Source organism: Dermacentor albipictus, chromosome 4, assembly GCF_038994185.2.
Source record: "Dermacentor albipictus isolate Rhodes 1998 colony chromosome 4, USDA_Dalb.pri_finalv2, whole genome shotgun sequence".
In the NCBI taxonomy this organism is placed as follows: Eukaryota; Metazoa; Arthropoda; class Arachnida; order Ixodida; family Ixodidae; genus Dermacentor; species Dermacentor albipictus.
Window position 1 is genome coordinate 55797313 of NC_091824.1, and position 23009 is coordinate 55820321.

Here is a 23009-nt window from a genome sequence, read left to right on the forward strand (position 1 = left end):
GGCGACCCTTAATAGCATATATCCAGAGATTTATACCAATTGTTCTTGCGTGGCCTGTGGTGAGGTAGCTACGTTGCCTCATATGCTCTGGGAGTGCGGGTCACTGGGCCCGAAGTTCACCAAGGAAGAGTGGGACGCCCTCCTGCGAAGTCCCGTCTTTGGGAATCAAATCCTGGCCGTCCAGCGCGCCCGCGATCGGGCCGGCAGACTAGATCTGTCAGTCCCGTCGTGGGATTAGCCAGGTGCGCGTTTTATCGCGCTTTGCTGGACCAAATAAAAGTTTATTCACTCACTCACTCATGTTACACACTTGTTTCATCTTATTCTTCTGTGTATATAATCTTTTTAATTTTGCCCACCGTGCTTTGACTTCTTGTCCGCTGTATTGTACAAATAAAAAATAAATAAACTGATGTAACCGTTATCTTCAGGTGGCACTATTAGACTGATTTAGCCTTTTCTATCTATCTATCTATCTATCTATCTATCTATCTATCTATCTATCTATCTATCTATCTATCTATCTATCTATCTATCTATCTATCTATCTATCTATCTATCTATCTCTATCTATCTATCTATCTATCTATCTATCTATCTATCTATCTATCTATCTATCTATCTATCTATCTATCTATCTATCTATCTATCTATCTATCTATCTATCTATCTATCTATCTATCTATCTATCTATCTATCTATCTATCTATCTATCTATCTACTTTTAATTTATTTTTAGTGACATTCCGAAAGCGCAAAGTGCAGCGGGGGGACTCCGGATAAATTTTGACCATCTGGGGTTATTTAACGTGCACCCAAAGCACGGTACACGGGCGTTGCATAGCGCCCCCATCGGAATGCGGCCGTCGCGGCCGGAAAATGAACCTGCGACTTATAGCGTATATGGTCACCTTGCGCAAAAAATGATGTACAATTGATGATACACAATTTGACATCCGAGATTACGCAATTGCACAAGCACTTAATAACTGGGGTAATTATTTTTGACTAAACTAAACAATGATAGCAGGAAAGAATTGTTCGCGCAAGGCGATTGCTAACACCGTTGGTCCCGTTCTCGTATATCGTAGCCCCCCCCCCCCCTTTATTTTATTTTCGAAAATTGTAGTTTGGGCCACGTTAGCCGGGCACCATCTTCATCACCAGCTCACTCGGCAACAAGACACACGCACTCTCTATTCGTCGCGTCTACACACACCGAGGCGTTTACAAAATGTCCAGGCGCGCGCGCACGTTCCTCGCGCTTTCTCAGCGCTTGCGCCGAGGCGCAATCAGGATGCTGGAACTGCTGGACGTGGTGCGCATCACGTCCAGCAGGTCGCGCTGCTGCCGGGCTATGGCATCATCATCATCATCATCAGCTCCTCGCGGCGACGGGCGCGTATGCTTCGCTCCATCGCTTCCGTTCGAGACCTCTTCGGGCGCATCGCCCGACGCGGACGCGACCGGGTCAACGATCTCCGCGTAGAGGGCGCCGTCGTCGGCGACAGCTCCGAGATCAGCGGCGGCGGCGGCCGCCCTGCCGGCAGTGGCGCCTAGCACCGCCTGGTTGCGAACCAACGCGTGGAGGCATCGGTTGATGCGCCACACCAGGTGGCTGCGCGCGAACACGCACACGGCGTGGTCGACCAGCAGGAACACGGTCAGCGGGTTCCGCAGGTCGACGGCCTTGATGCCGGCCTGCTGTATCACCTGCGACGATGGCGTGCGTGTCCTCGTGAGACTAACCGGAACGTCGATTGAATCGTTTAAAATTTTCTTTCAACATTACATGGGAAGCTGTAGGCGAAAAAAAAAATATCGCAACATAATACCCAAAAAGTCTTGACACTGTTTCGTCTGGTATCGGCTCGAGGGAACATTCAAAGACGCGTGTGAGCAATCAGCATTTGAGAAGACAAGTTTCTTCGATGTCGACTCTCTTTAGTCGGGCGCCGCTTTTCTTTGGGGAGGGAGGGTGGCGCTTCCCTGTTGGCATACACGAGGTGTGAGACACGTTCCCTTCCTTCTCTTTCCTATTCTTCCACTCGCAATTCTTAAGTCTTCGTTGAAGTTTTTTCAACTCTGTTTACAGATCAGCTACCAGAGGCGTGGCGTCAGCCAGTCGTTGCTCTCCTGGTGCATTTTTCTCATTTGCTCTGTAACACCGGCGGAAGCGCGACGTTATGCGCAGTAAGTCTTGCACTGTTTCATCCAATATCGGCTAGAGTAAACATTCCCACATGCACGTGGAACAATCTCTTGTTGAGAAGAATAAAACTTCATTCGTTGTGAAGGCAGCATTCTCTGGAGAGAGAGAGAGAGAGATAGACGTGCTATTTTCTGCAACACGTCACACACACACACATACACACACACACACACACATATATATATATATATATATATATATATATATATATATATATATATATATATATATATATATATATATATATATATATGTATATATATATATATATATCCTATCAAAGCAATCTTGGCTGGTATTCACCGCGACATTGAAAGGCATCCGAAATATGCGTCATATTCAGCGAGATGACACCGCAAACCAGAATTCAAAATTAACACAATCACCAGCCACACGATGTTACGACGTCTTTATCTGTGTGTTTAAATAAGATTAGCGGCGGTCCTTGTCCGAACAAATTAAAAGAGATGGTGGCGATATTTCTAAGTACGTGGAGATGTCGTTTAGCGCGTCTGACCATTGAGATTTGAACAGTGGGGTTTCGTGCCCGTAAAACAGGAGTCGATGATGACTAAATTGGAGATATCGTGTCACTTAGTTTCTTCCAGGAGGACATTATCACGAGGTATGCGGAGCAGGTGCATATACTCTAACGCAAAGAGTAATTGTATGGACAATGCAATCTCACTGGAATAACTTGGCGCCAGAAAGCGAAGCAACGCTTAAATGGCTATGAAAGCATCCGGCATGCACTGTTGTCGAACAGATCCTACTGCTCAGGTGCGTATGCACTGCATACATGTGTCACTGTATGAAGTCGGTTACATGTAGTCGGATATGTAGTCGGTTACTCAAGCTTACGGCGGCCCTCGGATTTCACGAAAAATGTGAATTTCTGCTTTCCTAGGACAAGACGCTTCGAATTTAATGGGTCACTGTGTGGGCCGGAAAGGCTACCACGCACAGAAATTTTTCGCTGTTGTTGATGATTGCTACAACACTGTATGTTCTGAATCGTTTTGTTCTTCATGCCCCCCCCCCCCCCTTCACCTGTAATGTCATGAGACGCTGTGATTATGCCGCAAATAAATAAATAAATAAATAAATAAATAAATAAATAAATAAATAAATAAATAAATAAATAAATAAATAAGGAGTTCTCGCAAATCCAATGTCCCGTGAGCTTTTTTAACTCGCAATACATTCCAGAGCAGTCAGTTGTATTTTCCTATATTCCAAAATAATTGACGAATGTCTCGCCATCAAACCGACTACAGCCACGGAGTAAAATACACAGGAGCGCCGACTCGCCTATACCGTGCAATGCATTTGGCGCGGCCAACTATATAACGTCCCAGCGATAATAGGCGCCCAGCATTCCTCCCTGCTCTCTGCCTCCGCTCGTCTCCTTGCTACTTCGCGGCTTTCGAAGGCACTCCCTCCCTTCCTTCCTTCCCTATATCTGTCGGCGGCAAATCTTTGCGCCGTGCGGCGGTCATGGCGGGAAACGAAGGTGTCGTGTGCCTTTTCGGCTATCAAAATATTAAGTGACCGGATGGCGAGAATTTCGCTTTTGTCGCTGCTTGGAACGGTATTAGCCCCGAGAACGAACACGAGCGGCGCTGCGAGCGCCGCTCGCGTGTAAAGCCCCTTGATAATTATCAAGGGGCTTTACTCGCGTGACGTCAGGGCACGGACTCGCGCCTGTCGTCTGCTACAGTTCGTGCGTTGTACGGGCGCTTTCTGCGGTGTTTTCGTTTGTTCGCCCTCGTTCTCTCTGCTTGTATACTTATGGTGGTCGTCTCAAATATATTTTTATGACGTCTTCCTTTGCGAACATTTATTCAAAGAGCTAATTTTTTAGACAACAATGCAGCTCTCGAAGGCAACGCTACAGTGCCAGCCGAAGCGATGCAGACCAGCCCATTGCGGGTTTTTCATACGCGGATAGACAATCGCAAAAGCATACCCTATAGGAATCCAGTTATGATACCATACCTGCCGCGGTGCAACAAGTATGTCACAAAGCTGGCTATATATGACTTCTACAGCAGTTACGTTGATTTTATTCCGCTAAAACAGGTTTGCTCACGACGAGTAGTTCATGGTATAATATCGAATTTTTGCATTTCCTCACAGAAACGCTCGGCAGTAGCACGGTGACTTAACTAATACTGGAGCTTAGATTCTACACGCCTCACTTGCTTCTTTAACTGCTTGTCAACATTAGGCGGTTCTTCACGTGTTTATTTTTTTTAAGCGGCGGAAATTTGAAGTAAAGTTAATGAAGGCTTACAGCTATATACAGAGTACAAATAGGAATGTACCAATATATATTCCCTTTTCCGTGCTACACGTTCAACTCACCTCTTTAGAGCGCGTTTGTTAATGATTAATAATGCATGTTATGTTCCTCTTTTTTTTGTCTATGTTACCAAGTGTATATCATTTATTTATTTCAATGCCACAGTGTGTTTTGCATTGTTATCGTGGAAATATTTCACTGTGCTTTCATATATTGTATAACTGCAATGTTTTATGGCCACTATATAAATGTAATTTATATGGCGCTTGATGTGTTACCCCATGCAGCCATATTGTACCTAAGAGGGTGAGATTACCTCAAGCCGCGTCTGTGCGGCTTTTTTCCCTCATCCACCTCCATTTACCACTCCTCTGTACATGTGTGTGTGTAAATGGAAATTAATAAATCAAATCAAATCAAACTCACTTGAGAAATTTACTGGTGCTTGTAGCTTGAGGAATATACATGACGAATCTGTTTGGCAAACTGACACAGGCTGCTCGGCCCAATTTTTTTAGTGAAGTATGCCTGCTGGACCGCATAGCTGCAGCCAGAAAGCAGTCGAAGCGTCAATGACTAGTAGTATGGGACATATTGAAGATATCGAAATTCCCCCTGTGGAGGGTCAGAAATCAAGTGAAAGTATATGCAAGGCTTGTGGTGCTTTCTTTATGAATGTTTGCGATTGGATTGGAGCAAACTTAAATTAGCCTGCAAGGTTCAATTAGCCTGCTGGATCGAGACATGGTGAGACAAAAGGTGCTTGAATTTTCCTTTTGTAGGCAATCTAAGCTGCGTAGTAGTAGCTCGAGAATACTTTAGCCATTCCAGTTGGCGCTGTAAAAAAATGCTTTATGGTTTTAATTCGAAGTTGAAGTGAACTGATGGGTTTCGCGAACATAGCGTGCCTCGCCATACGGACAGTCGATTGCTACCGTTACGTGATCAGGGGTGTGCCATATTGTCGATAAAGAAGAAGTATTTTAATGAATGGAAAATGTAGAGAGGTCGGCCGGATAATGGAGCATCTGGCCTGCTACTCTACGTAAGGGAAGGGGAAGAGGGGAAGAAAAAGGGTCACAATGGGGGATGATAATGGGAGGAACGACGTGAATGACACATTACACAACTGGTATCACAGGCGTGAGTCCAGGCCCGTGTCACCTAGGAAACGTGAAAGTGCACGCATTGTCTCTGTCGTCTGCCAACTCTGTGGCCACGCGCCTAGCAAGAGGTGCTCCGACAGTGGTCCATTGTGTAAATGTCTCAATGTATCTGCCAATGTCAGTCTTTCTCGCGCATACTCAGGGCACACCACGAGCACATGTTCTATAGTCTCTACAGCGCCACATATCGTCGATAAAGGCTACTGAGGGCCACTATGATACATTTCATCACTTTCAATTGAGTGGCTGTTGATCTAAACAACGAAACTTTTCTCTCAGGTGATTGCTACTATGGTGTTTGTGAATTAACTATGTAAATACTCTACATGACACGCCGTCGTGTTAGCAGCCATGAGCAATTCGTTTTTTGGAGGCCTGTTTCAGAGGGGCATGAAAGCAGCAGCAAACATTTTCATAAGAAATGCGCGCCTAACTATTTTTTACGCATTAATGAATGGCCATATTTGTATAGAACAACACACCAGAGTAATAGGAATCATGATGACAGCTTCGCTGGGCAGTGCCTTTCTAACATCGGATAACATGTTGACGCCAAGTACCAAATTTTTCTTCCACGTAAAACGCAATACCTCTCATAGCTAAATACTAAAGGAATGTTAAGTGTTTAGCGAAGCATCATACACAACTTCGCGCGTTGAATTTGCAGATATTCTTTTTTTAGTGAAAATTTACCGATAGACATGGCGCATATATGCATTGCAAAAACTTGTAGACCCCTTTAACGCTACTTAGCTTGCGATGTCCAAGTCGCAAAGTTTCTCGACTCACACGCTTTTGAAGAAGAAACTGTGGTTAAGGTATTGCAGCTGAAAGAAGCCGACTTATTCTTCAATACGTACGGCTCGAGCCACCTGTACCCCAAGCATACACGAAGGGAACGTGCGCGCGCGGCAGCCGAGCGAGCCGGAGCGAGCGGCGTCCTGGCCGTGACGTCACTCGCGAGAGGGCGCCATTCCTCTTTCTCGGGGCTAATATCTCACTGTGGCGCGTTTTTCGATTGCAACCATAGTTTCGTACATTTGCTCGAGGGAACTGTGGCGCTATAGTGCCTACAGGAGCTGCAAAGCAGGACAGCTCAACCGGCACGGGAATGATGGGTAGTATATGGGTTTGCCTAAACTTGGTCCTTCTGGCTTTGAATGGTTTCGTGACTTTGCAAAGTGATCATTTCAAAGAAAGTACTGCGTTATAAATAATGAAATAAACATTTTTAAATGGTCCGACGGCAAGATTCGAACATAGCACCTCTTGCATCGAACCCCCATAATGAAGCCATTACACCAAGGAGGCATGGACAAGCGGAATCACTGCAATTAGCAGTGATTATGCGTGCTCCCAGAGTCTTATTACATTCCGAATTAGGAAAAAAAAACAGTATAAATTGCTTTGTAATTTAGGCCAAATTTAGGCCCAGTTAAAGCGCTATAAAGGAAGCCACACGAACGTCTGAAGCCCCCCGCTCGAAGATCTGACAAATCCATGCACTGCCCATCATTACACTGTATGCCATCATTCCCATGGTGACCGAAGGATCGCAGCTCCAGAGGTAATTACCCTCTGGTAATTGTAGGAAACTCTATAACTGTAACAAGTAAACATGTGATCAGCCCATTTCTAGGTGCGCGAAATTATTGTGCTGCCGAATTTACCCATCGTAGTCCTACTAGCGGAGATAAACGCGACAGTGGAGCAACAGCGGCATGTTGGCTCGTGCTGGTGTTTGCGGGGCACTAAGACCATGTGAGTAGAAACCGGTATGAAATACCTTGAGCCACCGTGGGTGCAAGTCTGGCACTTTGCATTTTACGACCATCACTTGAATAAATTTGAAGCTGTTTTAAGCAGTGCACTAATTTTAGTGCACTCTTGAGGTCATTCACCGAACCAAGTTGTGAAGTGTGTGGTAAACACGCTGGAAAGCTTTAATTAGAGCGAGGGGGGGGGGGAGAGGTGTTAGCCCGCAGTGGCAGGACTCACATGATGTATCATATGCCAGCTAAAGCACGCCAGGACACGGGCCGAAACATGCCGTAAACTGAAGTTCGTGAGCACGCAGCAAATACGAAAACAGGCTCAAGTAAGCAATTAGCTATACACATCAGATTTTCTCTCAGTGATATTCTGAATGCACACAGACGTGAAGCAGTTTACAGTTTTTCATTTATGTTTTTCGTTAACAAGTGTAACTTTAGCGAACGCATACCAACAGACAAAATCGAATTGTTTAACAGCCGCTACCATAGCACTGGCGCTTACAGTATAGTAAATAAATATCCCGCAAACTTCAGCAGGGGACATGCGGTATAACTACCACACAGTGCCACGCGAATAACGGAAATGCGTGCGTATTTCTGCAACAAACAAATTAGTCAACAAACAGAAAGCCCACTATGTCTCGCCACACGCTATACGCCCCCCTTGGACCGCTGCAGGCGGCGCAGCTCTATATAGTTGCTATGGTAACAAGTTTCCGCGCCATCTGTGATTTGCGTTACAAAGCAACATTCTCGCGAGGACACAAGTTGGAACGCCTTGCCAGGTTGTCAGGTCAGTCGGCGCCCCTGTTCAACCTACTCCGTGACACAGCGTTTGCGAACTTTCCGATACACCAAGACCGTCTTCCACGAATGTGATAACACGTTAGCAGTGACAATTTTGTAAAAGCGATAACCGGAAAACGTAAAATATAAGCACCCGTGGCAATATGCTGCATTGAAATACGGCGGATCGGTATACCGCTCGCCGCAATACCATCGATATCGCAACGCAAGTACTACGATCCTAGCAGCCGTGGCTGCGGCTAGCGTGCCATGATTTCCGGCGGTGACATATGATAGCGGACTGGACATTAATAATGATGGCAATCAGCTTGGACGGCTGTGATCGAATCGAATCCCTCTGCTCAGGTGCAATCTGTAGATGCGTATGCACACATGCGTGCAAGTGCATACGTCGCTATAAAACATTCGTCACAGGTGGCTTCTCTGCAACAAGTCTCCCTGTCAGGAGAATCCTGCTTTACGTAAAGGGTGTTTCAGCGAGCACTTTCAAAAATTTTAGAAAATTGCCTCAGATAGCACAATTATAGTCCATGGGTGAGCTGGTCTACTCGAAGAGGCGGACATTGCTCGTACCAAAGATTCAAATGCTTAATCGACTAATTAACAAAAATTCGCCAATTTCTTTTTAACTGATTGCCTATGGCACATATTACAATGTACAAATTCTAGCGGGTGAGACTGCAACGTATATCCACTTGAAAATAATTGCGTCGATGACACCATTTACGAGATTTGCGCCGTCAAACTTGCGGAAAAAAACGCACTGTCCTTCCACTTACTTTCTTAACAATATGTTTTATGCGCTGAAGCACAAAAGTAACTGGGACCCTAATGCATTAATCTGTAAAATTCTGGAATTAATATCTCGAAACTGTCATCCTGAAAATTCGCTCCAAGTGGATTCGCCTTGCGAACTCCCCGACTAGAACTTGTGATTGCAATGTGTGCCATGAGGTAATTAATGAAAAAAACTGAATTAGTAATTTTTTATGCATTTCATTTTTTTGTGCAAGTAATGCCCGCATCTTCGCGTAGACTAGCTCACGGACTAGAATTGTGTTATCTGCCAAGGACAAATGAAAAATAAAATTTTTAAGTGTTCGCTGAAACACTCGGTATTCTAATATGCGTTGTTCATATTCATGACCTCTGTAATAAATTATTGTATATGTTCGTAAGAGTCATAACAATAAATAAACAAATAGATAGATAGATAGATAGATAGATAGATAGATAGATAGATAGATAGATAGATAGATAGATAGATAGATAGATAGATAGATAGATAGATAGATAGATAGATAGATAGATAGATAGATAGATAGATAGATAGATAGATAGATGGATAGATGGATAGATGGATAGATGGATAGATGGATAGATGGATAGATGGATAGATGGATAGATAGATAGATAGATAGATAGATAGATAGATAGATAGATAGATAGATAGATAGATAGATAGATAGATAGATAGATAGATAGATAGATAGATTGTCGCTCTTATATGCCTTTTTAGTTCTATTTGGGATCCCAACACGACAGCCCAATCAGCCCGAATAACTAACTGCCTCGGTCATTCTGGTCAGTGGTCACCTGTTCTGCACCGCCGCTCCTCCGCAAGCGCACCAGCTGCCACACCGCGGACAGCAGCCGACTCACGCCGGCCCGACTGACGGCACGCACGGCGACTCGTCCCGCACCGGAGGCGTCCGCGGCGCCGTCGACGAGCGTGGCATTGAGCTCGAGTCCTCCTCGCGCGGCGAGAGTGGTGCCCCCGGAAGCGGCCAGGGCCTGGCGAGCCTCGAACTCGACCATGTCCTCCTTGAAGAGGACGAAGGCCACCGCCAGCGCCAGGTCGATAGGAACGCAGCCCATGTGCGCCCAGTAGCAGGCCTCGAACACGCGAGGTCTGTGCAAAGCGGAAAGAACCACCCTCGCAGAACGGCCTGCGCGCATGCACACCATGCATGCTTCCCATACGAACGATGCATGCTTCCCATACGAACGTTACTATGGAGCTCTGGCTCTGCCTACTGGAGATGCAAGTATAGTGCGTATGGTTCGGCGCCATAGTGGGAACTATATGCGTACGGTATACATGAGGGCTTGGCCTAATATTCGTCCTTCTGGCTTCAGACGGCTTCGGCACTTGCAGAACCCGCCGCGGCGACTTATCAATTATGGGATGTTGCACTGCTATAAGCTTGAGGTCGCGGGATCAAACCCCGGCCGCGGCGGCTGCATTTAGATGGGCGCCGAAATGAAAAAAAAAGAAAAAAAAAGGAAACTGCCCGTGCCTCGTGAAAATTGGAGGGGACGGGGAGCGGACACGTCAATGATCCCCTGTGGGTCAAAATTGATCTGTAGTCTCCCACTATACGGCGTGACTCGTAATAAAATAGTCCTTTTGGCGTGCAAAACCCTAGAGTTCATGATCGTTCACTATGCAGCTTGATCATTTTTGGCAAAACATTGCGTTATAAGCGCAATGAACTCTCAAAGGTGATGAAACATTTTGCCTTCAATCCCTCAGGAAAATGTGGTTTAGTTGAAATTTGTAAGGCCAAGGCGTAATAAATGACGCCACGAGAACGTCTGAAGCGTAAAGCACGAAGATGAGAGACAAATTAATGTGGTATGTACAGCCATTCTTCCCATGGTAGCTGAATGATCACAGCACTGTGGAGTTCACTCCACAATTTGTAGAAAGTTCTGCCTGTCACAATGCACTTTTCTGTTGACGAGTATAAAATATAAATTCTGGGGTTTTACGTGCGAAAGCCACGATATAAGGTTATGAGGCATGCCGAAGTGGAGGACTCCGGTTTTATTCTTATCACCTGGAGTTCTTTAACGTGCTCCAATTGCACGGGAGCTTTTGCCTTTCGCCCCCAAACTAAATGCAACAGCCATGGCCGGGGTTTGATGCCGCGCCCTCGCTAGTTCGCTCTTAAACAAAATTACACCCTTTGGGTCGTATCTTGCCGCACAACAATAATCGTCATCTGTCTTGCTTGCGTTTCCATTCATGTAAATGCTGCACTCGCGACTTTCCTGTCGAGAATGATCTATTATGCTGATAATGTGCATTCCGTTCGTGAGTTGGAAGTACCGGAGTCACGGCGTTTAAGAAAGGAAATGCGGACAAGACAGATGACGGTGTTGTGTGGCAAGATACGACCCAAAGGGTGTAATTTTGTTTAAGATAATCACCTAATCAATTCATCACGCAAGCAAGCAAATTACCTTAAGGCCCATATTGCAATTTACAAATTGTGGCCATGGGGTTTGCAAGGCGAATCCACTTAGAACAAATTCTTAGGATGACATCCGTTTTCGAGATATTAATTCGCGATCTTTGCGGAGAAACACATTGGCGTCCTAGTTATTTTTTAGCAAAACGTCGCTTTATGCAATGAAGCACAAAATTTACTGGAACGCAAGTTCATTTCTCCGCAAATTTCAAGAATTAATATCCCCGGCTTGAATTTGTAAATTGCAATATGGGCCACAATGTAATTCGTTAAAAACTTAATTAGTGAATTTTTGTTGATTAGTCGATTATGCATTTCAATTTTTCGTGCAAGTAATGTCCGCCTCTTCGAGTAGACGCGCTCGTGTAGTATAATTGTGCTATCTGCCAGAGGCAGCCTTTAAAACATTTTTTGAAAGTGTTCGCTGAAACATCGCGTATACAAATGCGACGCCTGATGCCATGTTACTCACGCATAAAATGACGTCTGGCACTGAATCGCTTCTGCGAATTTTTTTGTGACACCAACGCTACCATCATAACAAGCGAAAATATTACCACAATTTCCGCAGAAATGTTCAAATGTGCATGTTTGTAAGCGTTACTACATGCGTTTACCGTGTTTATATATGCGCCCTTTCGCCCAGTAAGCGTCACGTGTGCCCAGTCTACGTCAGCCTCCGTCCCCCTGTTGTTGCTTATACAATAGGCCGTTAGAATTTATTTATTTATTTATTTATTTATTTATTTATTTATTTATTTATTTATTTATTTGCTTCATCACAGTACAGTGTAACAGCAGGAGGAGGAGGAGGGAAGAGCTGTTTGAAGACTGCTTGAGTATTCCTTTGCACCCCCCCCCCCTTTATGAACAATGACCGCAGCAGAAAGACAACACAGCATCGCAGTGTAGATGTTCTTTTTAAACTCCTTGTTGTTTTCAAGAATGATCAAGTCATAGAAGAAAAGGAGAAGGCATAAAAAAAAACGTTGCTTATACAACAAAGACAGCGGCTTCTCATTCTCCTACACTTACATACTATACACTGCCTAGTTTACACAACGAAAACATCCGCTAATTACCCCGCACACTTCTAGTACACGAGACGCATTCGTCCATCTGCTATCGTATAATTATTTAGCATTCGCACAAGAGTGCACGCGTATGTAATAACCCCGCGGTGGCATGCAAAGCGCGTGCGAGCACTTGCTTGCCGTCCAGCAGGCTGGCGAGCAGGGCGGCGGAGACGAAGCAGGACAGGCAGCGGAAGACGAGGTCGCACAGGTCCAGCGTCAGCTCCTGGTCCAGCAGCAGCAGCGAGCCGGCGACGAACACGAAGCCGATGTCCTTGAGGAGCCAGGCGGTCGCCGTGGGCACCAGGCTGAAGGCGCCGCGGGGACCCGTCAGGAAGGCCAGGATCGCGCGGGGCGTCACCGCGGCGTCGGCCATCTCGGCTTACGGCGACACCTACGGCCGTACGCCTCGAGGTATACACGCACTACCTGCGAGCCACAGCCTCTCGTCAGAGCGATGGTTGGTAGGTATATATACCCGAGCACAAACGTTGTTGCCCTTGAGAATACATATTCGAATACACTGTGTATACGCACCTCAGAGCGATTGAGCATTCCACGAGCTTCTTCTTGTTCTTCTTCTTCTTTTGCTTGCGGAATCTATGCGCCTGCACGCGAATAATGCGCGGCGATGTATGTTATATAGAGCTCGGCACGGGTTCGGGCCTATATACCCGAAAACCCGGCCCACGGACCAGGTCTATACTTACAAGGGCTGCACATATTGCAAATCAGTTCTACGAAATCCCGCAAGGTGGAGAAAGGTTCGCGAAGGGAAAAACTGTTGTTCACCCGAATGTGGTACGAAGAGACAAAGGAAACTCAATTAACCCGGACCAGGGCGAATTTTTTGCTCATCTGCGTAGCTTTCTCTCTGACAAATCAATATACGGGTTTCTTCTATATAGAGCTTCGTGCATGCGATATATCAGACGGATGACAATTTTCCCTTTCAAGGGGCTACACATGCACTGGCATACGTGTATATATACACTACACGGTAAATTAGCGCTCTGCACAATTCCCTTGCTTCGAACATGAAATTGCTAACCGAGTGCACGCACAGCTACGAAATTATATGATCACTAAGAGGTATCTCCACGTGTGCCATGCACATAGGTGCGCATGACGCTGCGTTCGGGCAGAAATAAACGATTACATCTTAATGAACGAATTCAGCGAACACCGATCACGGATTGCGTTTTCCGGAAATGAATTGCGCTTCCTTATGTTCAAGTTTGACTGTACCTGCAACAAAGCCGATAAATACCCGCCGCAGTGACTTAGCGGCTGTGGTGCGGCGCTGCTAAGCACGACGATGCGGGATCGAATCCCGGCCGCGTCGACAGCATTTCGATGTGGACGAAATTAAAAAAAAAAAAAATGCCTGTGTCCCCTGCATTGGGAATTAATCCCCCACTACGGCGTGTCTCATAATCAAATCGTGGTGCTGCAAACAATTTTGCCTGCTACAAAACCCTCTCGAGAATACCCACCGCTGTACTTGCAGAAAAATAAGTACAGTATATGCCGCAGCTGAATAAACGCTCCTCGTACCCTCTTGCCATCTTTTACCACCCTGAGGCTCTTTTGCAAAATAAATGACTGAAGGTAAAGGTACTTAAGCATGGGACAACAAAACAACGCTCCGAAACCTTGCTCTCGACGGTACGTTCGGGCCTCGGTCGGACATTATTTGCGGTCAGGGTGGCCGGGCCCGGGTCTCGCTTTGAGCCTTCGGGCCGGGCTCGGGTGGCTAAATATTTAGAAGTGCTGAGCCTGGGCTGAGAACTACGGCACGTGCAGTGCCCTAATCTATATATAGATGTATAGGTATATCTTTGGAGTTAGTGGCACGTGCAAACAGCCGCAGAACTATTTTCCTGATTACTACGTATACCCTTCAGCGTATAGACCATGTGTCTTCATAGCTCGCGTGTGTAACGCCTATCTTATGTATACATGTTACGAAGCAACGCCTGTCTTTCCGTGTCAAACTGCGGGCGTTACCAGTTAAATTGTTCCGCATCACGGATTTCATCACAAATCACTATATACGGGGAAGCCTTAAACAACCAAGTCTGGTTGTAAGCGGAGTTAGTTCTGATGCGATACAGCATCAGTAGCTTATTCGCGAGTAAGTCCTTCATTGGACCGCACAGGCTTGGTGCGGAGTTTTGTGGAGAGCCTATATACATGCATGTAAGCGTACACTGCAAAATAATTTACGCCCTCGAAGGTGAAAAAGGATGTAAATTGGTCTATCACTCGCATCCTTGCGGGTCTTGCAACCAAAATGGTGTGAGGGTGTTAGTTGTAGACCTACTTATCATCTTCATTACTTTTAATTGTGTAAATTGTTTTACAATGTACTTGCGTTCATGCTGTGAGGTTTGTTACAATCGGTCGTGCGAATATATTAGTTTGATGTTTCATACATCGACATGTCAACGCACGGACCCGTACTTCTCACGGAGACTTTTCACTGTTTTCTCTTTCTTTCTTTCTTTTCTTTTTTTTTTAGGCAGCGGTCGTGGCAATTGTAGCCTGTGCTGATTGCTTCCTAATTGCTCTGCAGGGTGGTGTCTGTTTTCTACACGCGATTGTGTACTCCTTTTTGCCACGACAGCTGCCTCGTAGTGCGTGAGCCTTCGTTAGTGTGTGTATTTGCTACCTTTGCTGGCCATGCCATACAGTGCAGAGCTGGCAAAAAAAAAATTTTTTTTTTTGCTTGATTCATCGCTCCGCTCTAGTCTTGACACTCTCACTAATGATTTAACAGCTAAAATTAAGAAGCCAGCTCAAGAAGGCCTCAGGGAACATACGTCCCTAGGTGAGAGTGCGCGATTCTTGTGCGACAGTTTTGACTATGTCAAGGTGAAACAGGATGAATTCACACTAACTGACAAGGAACTGCGGTTGGGCAAAATGAGGCGCTAACCAGGAGAGTTGCGGAACTCGAGCAGTATTCGCGGCTAGTAATGTTGAAATTAAGGGCGTACCAGTCACTCAGAGAGGACTACATGTGCGGCCATTGGGATGCGGATGGGTGAAGCTATTCAATGTCCTGTCGCGCCCGGCGACTTTGATACAATCCATCACGTCTCAACTAAATCAGATGAAAAGAACATTGTAGCGAGGTTTTGTTGCCGGGACAAGAAAAATGACTTCCGTAAACGTCCGCAAAGCGCCTGAGGCCCGTCCGAGCACTTCTGATGTTAGCGTCTCCGGTAGCTTTGATATCGCAATTTATGTGAATGATCACCTGTATCCCGCGAACAAACGATTGTTTGCCAAGGCCCTTACACTGAAAAAAAGCGCACAAATGGCAATTTCTGTGGACAGACAATTGCAATATCAAGGCCCGAAAATAAAGTGATAGCAGGGTATATCGCATTGTCAGAGAAAGTGACCTAAGCATCTTCACTTAGCCACTGGGTTCTTTGTTGATTTTTCTTCCATCACCATATTCGCGTCTATCCTTTTATTATGTCCTATACTATCTCCTGAAGAGGCGAAGGACATGTTAGCTGGAAGTAACCGTTCCCTGGCTCATTTTAACGCAAGAAGCCTACACAAAAATTCAGAAATTACCAATAACTTTATAAGTTCACTTCATTCCTTCTCAATCGTTTGCGTCTCTGAAACTTGGCTCTGCACGTACAACAGGAACCTTTTCGGCCTGTCATCGTACGAAGCTGAGTACTTCCACCGTTCGTAATGTATAGTTATGGTGGCTCAGCAATCTTTATCGCCCCAGATCTACCCTACACCCGCCGACAAGGTCTTTCTTTAGACGTCGTACATTGTGCGTCCGTATGGATTGTGTTAGATCATTCCTTCTTTAATTATAATAACGTTATTCTGGAGTGCATTTACTGCTCTCCCTCCTCGAACGAGAGGGATTTTATTTCGGGCCTGGGCACCATTTTGCATAAGTTATCATCTGAAAGCAAACGTGTTCTCATAGTTGGAGACATCAACATTAACTTGGTGAATATTGAAAACGCCCTGTACAAGAATATTCTGATTGCTTCACTGGCTATGGTTTTGAGTCTCTCATCTCATCTTCCACTAGATGTCCTCTTCCTGGTGGTGCTTCATTGCTGGATCATGCGCATCGTTATTTCTCGACCCTATGTTGGTGTAATTGGGGTGAACAGTACTGATCATTATCCCATATTTCTTGCATTCAACGTGGTGAACCCCTTAGAACCCTTACTCATGTTACTTCCATATTTGACCAGGAATCATTATTTAGTTCCATAACTACAACTGATTGGTCTAGCGTTACATCGTTGTGTGATGCAGATCAGGCTTTCAAAAAGTTTTCTTTGCTTTTTCTCAGAGCCGTGGATCGGTGCATACCAACAATAAACTTAAAAATAGATGCAAATATTCCCAGAATCCGTGGTTATCGCAGGAATTGCTAAAGAGTATGAGGAAAAAAAAGATAACCTCTACAGAAAAATGATAAAACAACGATTTAACGTTGCTTTAGCTTCGCGAGATAAGAAATATTCCAGCACTCTTTCATGTCTGCTAAAAAATGCGAAAAAATATCACGAAAATCAACTATCTAATGTCTAAAACAGTTCTAAGAGACAATGGCAGCTCTTAAAAGATTTCTTAAATCGATCACCACAGGGTTCATCTTTGCAGAAAGTAATTTATAATGGTATTGCACATGATAGCCCTGCCAGTGTTGCTGGTGCTTTTAATTCCTACTTCTTAGAAATATTCAGACAAAGACATTGCACTTCACATTGTAACCTAAATCGTTCTAATCACTCCTTTTTTTTTTCCCCCGTGCACCCCTGTTGATGTGTCGACAGCAATCGAAAATCTTAGAGACCGGCCCCGGTATCGATAAAATTTCATCACGGCACTTAAAACGTGTAGTCGATGTCATCTGTGAACCACTTTCTGTAATTGTAAAGCTCGCGTTCAAGGAGGGCATTTTCCCTAATTCTCTAAAAATAGCTAAAGTTATTCCGATATATATAAAAAGGGCGATAGGCTGTCAGTTTCCAGCTACCGTCCCATTTGCATTCTCTCTTCCCTTAGTAAAGTTTTCGAAAAATTATTTATAATTCGCCTTAACAAATACCTGCAAAAATTTAATTTACTGAAGTTATGCGAATTTGGTTTTCGAGCTGAAATTTCTACTAACCTTGGCCTGCTTTCCCTAACTGACTATATGTCAAACGCTCTATTGTTTTAGGATGCGTAGTTGGCTCTGTATTTTTGGACTTCACAAAAACATTCGACACCATTAATCACCTCGTCTTGTCTAACTCGAAACATGTGTAATTTTAGGTCCAGCCCTCAAGTTCTTAAAAAGTTACCTGCTGAACAGAAAGCACACAGTATAGATTTCAGGCTCTTTCTCCGCTACTAATACAATTGACCAAGGGGTGCCTCAAGGCTCATTACTTGGTCCATTACTTTTTTTTTCTTTACATCAGTGATATTTCTGACAGTATAAACATGGCTCACTGCGTCTTATATGCCGACGATACGACTATTTCCTTTGCTGATACATGTATTAACATTGTCACTACCAAATTAAATATTATTCTTTTTAGGGTGTCCAAGTCCAATGATTTATTTATTATTCCAAATAAATATAAATTTCTGGTCTTTAAATCACCTCAGCGTAAGTTACCCTCATTACCAGATATCACAATTGACTCGCATTTGATTTCTGTCAGTGATAGTGTATCTTTCCTCGGCATTCACCTCGGCACTTAATTTTGTTAACCATATTGCTCATATTAGAAAGATGGCAGCATTCGGCATTCGTGCATTGCCTATAAAGCACGCTCATATTTTTCTCATCAGACCCTTCTTTGTCTTCGCGTTCATTCATACCCATATCAGTTACGGTATCGTATCATGGGGAGATACTTATCAGTGTCATCTTTCATCCCTTCAGCACTTACAAAATCGAGCTATTCGGATTATTTTTCACTGCCCTTGCAATGGCAGCGTCTATGCTCTTCATCGTTCCAACGGCATCCTTACTTTTATTAACTTCTTTCCGTTTAATCTAATTTTGTTGTTCCATAAACAAATAACAAATCAACTTTCTGTGAATTTCATTGATTCTGAGCTTTTATTAAATGCCAACTGTACCAGATTTGCTACTAACAATAATTTTTCGCTACCTAAGGCTTCAACTAATTACCGTAAATCATCGTCATCCTTCTGCGCGATCACGTTACGGAATCATTTACCCACGTCTCCAAAATCCAACGTTTCTCTAATCTCATTCAAGAACTCATTAAAAAGATTATTGATGTTCTTGCTTGTTGAGTTGTACTAGATTTGTGTTCTTATATGCAGTATTTATTTCTCAGTTTCTTCGTTTTCTGCTTTCATGCGTTTTTATATTTTCTATTCCGTAATGGTTACTGTTATTTCTTACTTGACATATTTATGCTATTGTGCGCACTATACTGTTAATCCTTATATTGTTTAACTGTAATCTTCGAGAGTCCTGTTGCAGTCTCGTACTTTGGGACCCTCGTCTGTATATCTTGTTGGCTGTAGTTAACATGCGATGTAATAACAATAATAAACTAACTGACTGAGACTTGTGATGAATTGCGAAAGGCAGTGCTGAAAAGAGCTCAACCGGCAGTGACGCTGCATGTAGGTTAAAAAAAATTATGTTGTTTTACGTGCCAAAACCACTTTCTGATTACGAGGCACGCCGTGGTGGAGGACTCCGGAAATTTCGACCACCTGGGGTTCCTTAACGTGCACCTAAATCTAAGTACACGGGTGTTTTCGCATTTGGCCCCCATCGAAATGCGGCCGCCGTGGCCGGGATTCAACCCCGCGACTTCGTGCTCAGCAGCCTAACACCATAGCCACTGAGCAACCGCGGCGGGTGCTGCATGTAGATGATCCTGGGGTCCGTAGTGAGTCCTTTCCCTCGATTCCATTACTTTCTTACCATCTTACCATTACTTACTTTCTTACATCTTACCATTACTTTCTTACTTTCTTACCGACGCCGCTGATAATGTACGCGGAGCACCGCATTGACCACTGATTAAGCGCGAAAATGTATATGATTTGAATTTAATAGACCGGGATAATATTGCGATTATATGCCAATGTCATTCCCTCATCACCAGTGGTCAGACGGGTGCTCCGCCCGCGTTATCAGCGGGATCGGCCGGCTGGGAACGGTGGATGACAACAGTGGCATAGAATCGAGCAGAAGGAATGCTACATCATAACGGACATGCATGATTAAAATTATCTGGCTGTGTTCTTGATTCCTGCTTATACAACACCTGCCAGCATAGCTACGTACGTGGCGGATGTTAAGTATACCTGACCAGCCTGTACGTTAAGAAATTGTGATTTTATCTTTGTTTACCTAGTCTCTATGCAGCTGTTTCCTCGGCGCGCATGAAGTTAATCTCGACGTCTCGCTAACTAAAATAAAAATTCCATTCACGAACCAAGTCTACCGCAGGCACTCCATTCTGGCGATGGCGTCCACTTGAACATATTTTATGCACGAAGACAAGTCGAGTCTATCGCCGCTTGGGGAAAATTTCATACTTTTTAGTGAGAACGTCGTATAACGGTGCATTCCTCTGCGAGTTCTATACTTCGTCGAATGCGAAGCAGCGCATTTCATGCGCTAGTGCCAGTAGCAACGTGCTTAGACTTGCATTTCCCTCCGCGCAGGTCATCGCGCCGCGCTCTTGCTCCACCACAAGCGGAACTCCCCCCTTCGCGATTAATCAGAGCCGCGAGAGATTTGGAATTCGCTGCATATTAAATCAGCAGCCGGCAACCTCCACTGGACGACGCCGAATCGGGCTCGGCCGGAGCATGCGTACCGCGCCCGTCCGCACCACTTCGAGCAACCACTTTTTCCGCGTTCCGCTTGCTTCCGCGCCCTCTCCACTCTTTGCGTCCTCCAATGGCCTCGGCGAGGCGCTCTGTTGCCGGCTACCGTTGGTTCGATCACTGGGGCATTTCCGGACCGCTCGCCGCGACCCCTCGCGTCCGACAGGAAGCAGCGGCCGCGCCGACCAATACGAGTCTGGCGAGGCAAACCAGTCCGGTGGCACGGAGCTCTCCAACTCTGAATAATCCGGCTGATTATTCCCGCTTTCCACGGCCATTTCTCCTCTTCTCCGGCGGGCTGGCCGCCAGCAGCGCTTTGGAAGATTCGCTGGCTGCGTGGCCTCGGGGCGCTGCTGTCGCATTAGCGGTGGCCGCTTGCTTCTGTCATCCGCCGCCCGCTTTTCATCGGCGCTTTCCTGGAGGCGCTCGTTCACCACAGCGTGGCGGCGCGTAACTTTATCGATGGGTTTAATGGCGTCGTAAAAATATGTTCGGTAGTGCGAGGGCCTCGAGGGCAGACGGTCGAAGTGGAGACGCGCTGTTTCGGGCCTTGGAAACGAACGAGGTTTCTCTCGTCAGCTCAGTTCGAGCTAGAGATGCGTCAGATCTTAAGAACGTCAACGGTTCTTGTTTGTGCGCGTGCTGACCCCGGAAAGGCGGTTGTGTCGGAGAGCAAATAAGTAGTCACATTCGAGGACGAAGACACGTTGACTCGAATCAAATCGAGTACGTCAAACTTATTGGATGTATGGGATGCTTGCTTGCATGTCGTGTCTTATAACTGCCGAGCGCACTCCGCGTTGAAGCGTTGCCAGCTGACACCGCAGTTAGTGAGCGAAGTTAGGTGACACCTTGATGCTCGCAAAATGTGTCCCCAACTTCAATAGGGGACACAATTTCAATTCAATTTTTAGTCTAATGGCGGCCATACCTCGAGCGCTTTGCCGACTTGTATAGCCCGGCTGCATATAGCCCAGCTCAGCGCTTCTTTTTCAGACTGTGCGACGACGCACGCTGTTATTCCGGATCAGTTCCATGTGGTTGCCATGGCAAAGACTTCGGCGATTACAAAGGCATGGTCATGTTGAGACGCTATATATAGGCGCGCCGACTCTTGGGGGTGACACTACACGCAGCAAATGCGTCAGAACGTAGCCGTTTGCGATAACGTCTAGCTAATTTCGCTTTGATCACCTCGCTGTTTTCTGCTTGTTTCTTCTCGCCTCACCATGGGTGGTCTGGTCCTCGTCCCGAAAGCATGCATCGTCCCCCGGTCGTCGTCACATATACACCTATACAGAACCGCCGCGGAATTCGAGCCACCGCGTCATAGCCTGGGCACCTCTTCCGATATTGCTTCTTTCTTTCTGTGTAATTCTGCAGTGTATATGGCTATATACGGTATGGGACGTCGAAGGAGATGAAAGGGACCGCGCGATTCGGCTTCGAACGTGGCCGTGCGCGCCGCCGTACATACGCCTTCGTCTCCCTCGGTGGCCTCAGGCGGACCGTGCCAGAGGACCCCGCGCTGAAACGCGGCCTCAGCGGCGGCGCCGGGAAAGATCGCCCTTGACGAAGCGGGCCGTCCTTCACGGCGGCGAGACGCCTGCTCCCTTTTTTCTTGCGTTCTTTGTTTCTGCTCGGGCGCCCCGCAATGCGCGCACACACACAAAAAAATAAAGAAGAAATAACTAAAGCGGCGCCGTGTCCCGGCGAGACTTTGCGCAGGTCCACCCTGCGGCGAGCACGAAGACCCGCCCGCAGCGCCGCTCGAGCGAAGCCTGGCTCTGGTGGCGCGGTGGCCATTAGAGGAGATTTCTGGTGCCGTTGAACTTTAGGGCTGCTTTCTTTTACAGCTTCCCGACTCCGGCGCATGATTGGGACCGGGCCGAGTTTCAGTTTTTTTGTGCAAGGACGCAGCCGCGGCGTTCGCTGTGTATATACAATAAACGCACGCTGCTTGTTAGACTATACGCGCACCTTCTTTTTATCTTCTTCGCTGAAAGCTTGAAAGGATCGGGGAGGAGTCTAGTTGCCGCGGCGAACATCTATATGCGTGAACGCCGGCAAGCATCGCAATTTCCTCGCTTGCCGTATGGCGCTTTTTTTTTTCTTTCTTTCTCGACTAACGAGATGGCTTGGGGTGCCATGGTTCACCGGAAGACGTCTTTCTTTCGCTCACCTTTCTTTCTCCCATTTGTTTACTGCTATAGGTCTTGTCTGCGTCAGTTAACCATATGTTGCTGGCCCCTGTTGCACCCATGAGGGATGGACAACGTACACACAAGCACCGTGGTTGCCGACATTCCCCACCCACTCCTGTTCTCTTGGGTGTCACGGAGTCCCTCCGACCAATACCTGTCGTGCTCCTTTGTCTCTTCTCAGGTGCGCCGAAGACACTTCCTCTTCCGCGGAAGCACCGCCCAACTCAACGACCCGATGCAGGCCTCGCCTCGACGACCCTATGACCTGCAGAACCATTTGCAGTGTCGACAAGGTGGCTGGTATACTGCTGGACAAAGTGGTTGGACAACGG

General features: G+C 46.0%; 1 protein-coding gene across 1 annotated transcript; it reads right to left on the minus strand.

The window, feature by feature from the left end:
• Positions 1-1172: 1172 nt before the first annotated feature.
• Positions 1173-22924, minus strand: LOC139059092 (uncharacterized). The gene is made up of 5 exons (XM_070536995.1): positions 22832-22924; positions 13133-13203; positions 12733-13024; positions 9862-10177; positions 1173-1713 (listed from the first exon to the last, which is right to left on the minus strand). The coding sequence occupies exons 3-5, from the start codon at positions 12969-12971 to the stop codon at positions 1270-1272; spliced, it is 999 nt and encodes a 332-aa protein (XP_070393096.1). The 5' UTR covers positions 12972-13024; positions 13133-13203; positions 22832-22924; the 3' UTR covers positions 1173-1269.
• Positions 22925-23009: the final 85 nt, after the last annotated feature.